At 39.2% G+C, this 6,000-nt stretch overlaps 1 protein-coding gene across 2 annotated transcripts in view; it reads right to left on the reverse strand.

Moving 5' to 3' along the window:
• The window catches only part of Pde4d (phosphodiesterase 4D), a 1,223,725-nt gene that overhangs the window by 861,978 nt on the left and 355,747 nt on the right, over window positions 1-6,000 (reverse strand). The window contains exon 1 of one of the 2 annotated variants that reach the window (XM_010626922.2): window positions 5,850-5,994. The exons of the other annotated variant lie outside the window; for it this stretch is intronic. Within the exon in view, the coding sequence (XP_010625224.1) occupies window positions 5,850-5,944 (95 nt within the window). The 5' untranslated portion in view covers window positions 5,945-5,994. Of the gene's footprint in view, window positions 1-5,849; window positions 5,995-6,000 lie in introns of those variants that run through there. 2 annotated transcript variants of the gene reach the window in all.

The raw sequence follows: 6,000 nt of genomic DNA on the forward strand, positions 1-6,000 counted from the left end.
TGAACAAATAAGGAGAGGGTGCAGGGAATGAAAAAGGCAATCTACAAAGAAGGAACAGCTTCATACCAAAAAAGAGGCAGGTGTGCAAGGCAGAGAGAGAGAGACAGAGAGAGAGAGAGAGAGAGAGAGAGAGGGAGGGAACTTGGTGCACGACAAGAACTTGGCCGTGGTCATTTCACAGAGTTAATGGAACGGGATGAATAACAAGACTTTCTGCACAGAACATACCTGGGTTAATATTCTAAAAAGGTAGACTGAGAAATTTAGATTTTATCCTGTAGGCAGAGTGATACTATTCTAGGATTTTTGGACAAAGGGATGATGCATTTGGTATGTAAAATGAATTAAAATATGAGTTTAAAGCTGGAGACTACTGAGAGGCTATTGCAATGGTACTTGAACTAAGGGTAAATGCCCGAACCAGGGAGGTGGCAATAAAGAATATTGACATTTCAGAGGTAGATTTGGAAGGTTTGCTGAGATCCATGGTTAAGGGAGAAGAGTAGGCTACAGATACTACTGGCCTAATGTAACAGAACAAATGGTGATACCACAAATTTAGACAGGTCAGTAACTATAAATGCTTTTGTAGATGACAAAGCAAATCTTAGTTCTCAGTCTCCAAAGTGATATGGTGAGGCTCATGACAATGATGGTGTATGTGGGCATCAATTTTTGAAAAATAAAGTGAAATGCTCTCTTTGGGAAGAATTAGATTTCCCTGTTTTAAAGTGTAGAAAAATGTTTCTTAGGGTAAAAATAACTACAACATCTTTTAAAATATAATACAGTGTTATTTGGTATAATCCCTTAGCAACATTGCTGTTATGAGCCAGGAGTAGAAACGCTCAAGTTATAGACACACACATTGCATATTTTTAAACATGAAGATGGATAATAAGCTGTGAGGACATAATTTTACCCATGCTAGCAAAAGACATTAGCAGAGTCTTTTTAGTTGCTTATTCTAAATGATGCTACTTAACCCTTCTCAAGATACTTACATTAAATCCTACATTAAAATTGAAGGAAGAATTAGTGATCAATCCATCACTCTGTGTGTAAATGAATCAAAACAGTGAAAGATGTTGTGTTTTCGGAAGTCATCTTTCTCTCACTTCTCCTATTTGAAAATTTCATTTACTCACATGTACTTTTTAAAAGTAAAATCAATCTCCAAACTTTTGGGTTTGAGTGATTGCCTAGAAGATGGGTATATTGATATTTTAAAAATGGCTCCAATGTTTTAAATCTAAATTAGCAGTCAAGAAATATGGAAGATATGAATTATAAATTTGACCTTGCCAGTAAACTAGAATAAAAGTTTCTTCAAGTGTAAAGGATGAAGAGTGGTGGGCTAGGTTAGATTAACTCGAAGTTCTTTTCCAGTTCAATATTCCATAGTCTTAGAGATACATGTCTTGTAGCTATTTTTGGTTACATTTTTCCTTGATATTACTGTATACATGAGTAACTGAACCAAGATGGTCCAGTAAAAATTAAACAAATGTTTATGAATATTCTATCCTTGGGAAACACATTCCTATTCCCCTTTCCTTTCTGCCTCCTCCTGCCCAAAGCCATGGCACATGGATTGTATAAAATTTCAGAGTCAAAAGGGGAGAGCGTGTCAGATCTATGAGTCTTAGAACATATTAATTAATAAGTTATTTTTACCAAGAAAATCTATTAGTGAAGGCAGATAAGGAAAAAAAAGTGTTCAAATTAACTTTTAAGAAATATCTGGCATTATTTTGATAGTATATAGGAAATGTGAAAATACGATATTTTCTTTACACAATCACTATTTAAATATTTTAATGTTCTTATTTAAAATTTAAAGATACCAGCATTTTGTCAGTTATCCGATACTAAAAATTATTTATTAAAAATTAAAATAAAACACAAAGTCATTGGCCACTGATGTAGACAGTGTAGATAACCAAATTTTTAAATAAATATTTGGGGGATGTGAAATTCAAATTTCATACTGTAAACTTAGATGATCATTACCTTCATTAATGAAGAAAATCCTACACCAACACACTTTGGAACAAACAAGAAAAACAATAGAGGAAATCTTAGAATCCAAAATAGAAAAGTAAAAAAGTGATTGTTTTTAGCATTGAAATATTATAATCACAATACAACCTTCCCTTAACTTAATATACCTATGTATTTAAAAGCTTATGCTACGTATCATATAACAGGCGTGGGATTTATTTTTAGTGTGATTATAGTTTTGAGCTATTTTTCTTCTAAAATGACTAAATCAAATGCTATCTTCTTTATATTTACATTTTGTCATCTAGAATGTTTTTACAGCATCAAGATATCACCCATGCTGTTGAATATCCAATCACAATTTATTATTGAGAAAGTATATTCCTAAAAAGGAATATATTTTATTATGTAGAAGGAAATCAAGGAAATAATTAAATCATATATTAGTTAAATAGTTGTTACATTTTGAGGAACTAATTGTTGAAATAATAAATCTGATATATACATTTTTAAAGAAAGTTTTAATTTTTTTGAATTTCTTTTAATTCTCTTAGAGACCTATTCTTCTGAAAATTTTATTCTTTCAAATTTCTTCTAGGTTGAGATTAACAAATTTACCTACATTGTTAAGACACACCTTAATACAAAATACATCTAACATATACATGTATTTCAGGTATCAAAGGAATTGACGATGGAATGTCTGAGGACTGTTTCCCTCCTACATACACAGGTGCCCCGCCCCCATTGCTTCACGAACTGTAATTCTCAAAATTTCAATCAAGAAAATAATGTCTGGAAATGCTACTACACATGCCAGAAATTGCTTTTCAAAAGTCTTATATTTATTGATAATCCATAATCATTCCTACATCCACACTTGACACTTCGTCAGACCTTAACCTGACAATTTAAATACTCCTTTAAGGGCGAGGGATTTAGCTCAGTGGTTCTGCCGCCTGCTTTTACCAGGGCAAGGACCCGAGTTCGATCTCCAGTACCAAACCAAACCAAACCAAAAAACCCTCATTTAAATGGTAACACATGCATGTCTGCACATCCCACCAATTTTTTTTTATCACCTTTCAGAAGATCACTGAAAACAGCTTAAAGTGCTTTAATTTCTCTGAGCACTGCCTCATATGCATTAGTCTATGCATTGTACAAGGTCAACAAACACACCATTTGCCTTTATTGTGATCACTGATGCCAGCCCCTATTCTACAAGAGTTCTGAAGTTAAAAATAAAAATTAAAATCTCTCATTGCTTCCAGAGGCTTGTGCTGTATTTTAAAAATGCAGTTAAACAATAACTCATTTTCAGTTTATTTGGGCTTCACGTCTTGTGGCATCAATTATACAAATTTCATGTTCAGTTTCACAGTCTTGATGCTGCCAGCATCTGCCCAGTTAACTGTGCACATTTCTTTCAGGAGGCCCTGTGTGGAGTCAGGAGACCTTGGTTTCAGCCTCAGCTCTGGTATGGTACTCCCTTTTTATGTGATCTTGAGTAAACTACATCCTCTAGGGCTCAGGCTTTTTGTCTATACAATGCGGATGACACTGTTTCATCTTCCTACTGTTATAGCTTTGGACTAAGGTAACACATGCACAATTTATTTGATAATTTTAAAGAACTGTTTCCTTTAAAGGATGAAGATAATACCTATACAACAATACCTCCTTGGAAACACATTTATTTGCAAAAACAACTCTATTAAGGAAAGCATGACATGCAATGTGCAGTCATGTGGGAAATATGTACGTGATGTAAATAATTTTAAGTCTAAGCCTCCTTAAATAGAATGTCAATGTTACATCAGATGAGAAATCATGGAAACATTACATATCAGACTTGTTTTTTTACTCAGTCAGAAATTAAGAAATTTCAAATAGAAGTATTAATCAGTATAGGAAATATAGCAAAAATAAATTCAAATCAATGCTGCAATATCACTCCCAATTAGCTTTATTTTTCTCCACTCCATCCTACCAGACATCACAATTCATTTTGTTTAAAAATGAAGTCAGTTTACCGACTCTAAAACCATCAGTCAGTCTACAGATTAAGTCCTTGTTCTTAGTGTTTATTAGAGGCTCATCACCCCATAAAGTTTTTCTCTCAATAGGTCAAATATATAAAGTGTCATACCTGTCTTTATTCTACCTTTAAGGATATAAATAGTAAAGCACTTAACCAGAGGTGAGGATTGTCAGTCACCTCTTCAAAGAGTAAAATTATATTTGGGTTTTAGCAGTCTACACCATAAAAATTAAACATTAATTTATAATGTCTGCCACCTACACCGGTCACTGAAGTTTAATCTGAATTGAGATTTTAAGTGCAATTCTCATCTTTTGCACTCCACAGGCACAATGGCACTTAAAGGTGTGAGGAAGGCAAGGGGGACAACAGCACGTGTGCAAGCTGAAAGGATGCGTCCACACCAAGCTTAGGGTATTCTGTTTGGCTAGATTCCTGTTTTCAGAGGGTCTACACCAGGCAGAAAGGCGTGATGACAAAGAGAGAAGGGAAAGGGATAAAGGGAGCCGGGAAACCTCAGGTAAACACCTAAGAACATTGTTACGATTTGCAGATGTATCTACCCTCCTGTCAGTGGGAGTTGGACAAACACCCCAAACACGGATTTTTCTCTCTCCACATCCACTCCTGATTTACCATCACTGTCATCCAGACTGGGGGATGCGAGTGTCAGAAGAAGAGCAGCACATCAGTGCCTGTCCACACCCAGGTTAGATGACAGCTCCATTTTGTCACTAGGCATGCCGAGGATCAGCAGTTCCTACAACTTGTATTTGTGTGTGTGGTGGTGGTGGGGGTTCATGGTTCGTGGCTGGGTACCAGGACAGAGACCAAATGCGGGCCCGATGTCCACCTGCATTCTTGAGTTAAGAATTTGGAGCTGACTCCCGGAGCAGCTGTAATTGGCCCTTTACCCTACTCATTTCCTTGGAAAAACAGCTGTAGGCGTCTACTAAAACTCCATCTGATGTGCGCTTTAGCTGCCTTGTCTTCCGGAGCACTTTACGTTAAGGGGAAATCACTATAATCAAATCTCTACTACTTGCTCGTCCCTAAACGAGGTGCTGTCTTCCCAGGACTTTGCAGGACCACCGCTCCACACCCGAGTTGGACACACAGCTCACACACCGAGGCAGCGTGACTCCCACGGCTCGCTCTCCCATCCCTCCCCGCGCCCCTCCCATAACGGACCGAACATTTTGCTCCAAACTCTCCAAGTCACCCACGTGTTTCTTCTCCCCTTTTGCTGTTCAATTTACTTCCCGACTTGTCAGAGAGAAACTCGAGTTGTTCCGTGGCTTGTAGCTGCAATCCTGGGTCCATGCTACCTTATGCCCTCCCGCACCCTCTCCAGTCCGAGCTGCCTGGCCCACCCCTCCTCACTGTGGGGTGAGTGGACAGATGCCTGGGTGCTTTCTGGGCTCAGCCCCTGCCCCACTTTCTCCGTTCCTCCTCCTCCACCCGGAGCAAAATGAATTGGCTGTTTAATCTCGCTGCCCGAGTGGGATGGGAGCGGGTGTGTGCGAGGTGGGGTGCATGGCACAAATAACTGACGCGCGCGAACACACACGCACATTCACTCACACACAATTAACAACGATGTCTTACTCTCAGGGTCTGTCATACACACCTGAATTCTGTCTTCTCAACACGGGCAGACACGCCCCTGCCCGCCCTCCCCCAATTTCCAGAATATAATTTGGCCTGGGGTCCAGGATTGGTGGGGATACGTAGACCGACTAGAATATGAAAAGGGCAGGGGACCCCTCGCTACACGGGGGAGGGGGCGCTCTCCACTCACCGCCTGAGTCCCTGGAACGAGGAGGGCCAGGACATCCTGGATTTCTTCAGGCCCGGCCGGTGGCCAGTCTCCACCGCGTAGGAGGTGCGGTCCATGGCGCGGCAGTACAGGTAGCGCTCGGTGTCCGAGTAGCCGCGGTGGCGGACGCGGC

This window comes from Fukomys damarensis, unplaced genomic scaffold (assembly GCF_012274545.1).
Source record: "Fukomys damarensis isolate Sample0158 unplaced genomic scaffold, DMR_v1.0_HiC HiC_scaffold_1, whole genome shotgun sequence".
NCBI lineage: Eukaryota > Metazoa > Chordata > Mammalia > Rodentia > Bathyergidae > Fukomys > Fukomys damarensis.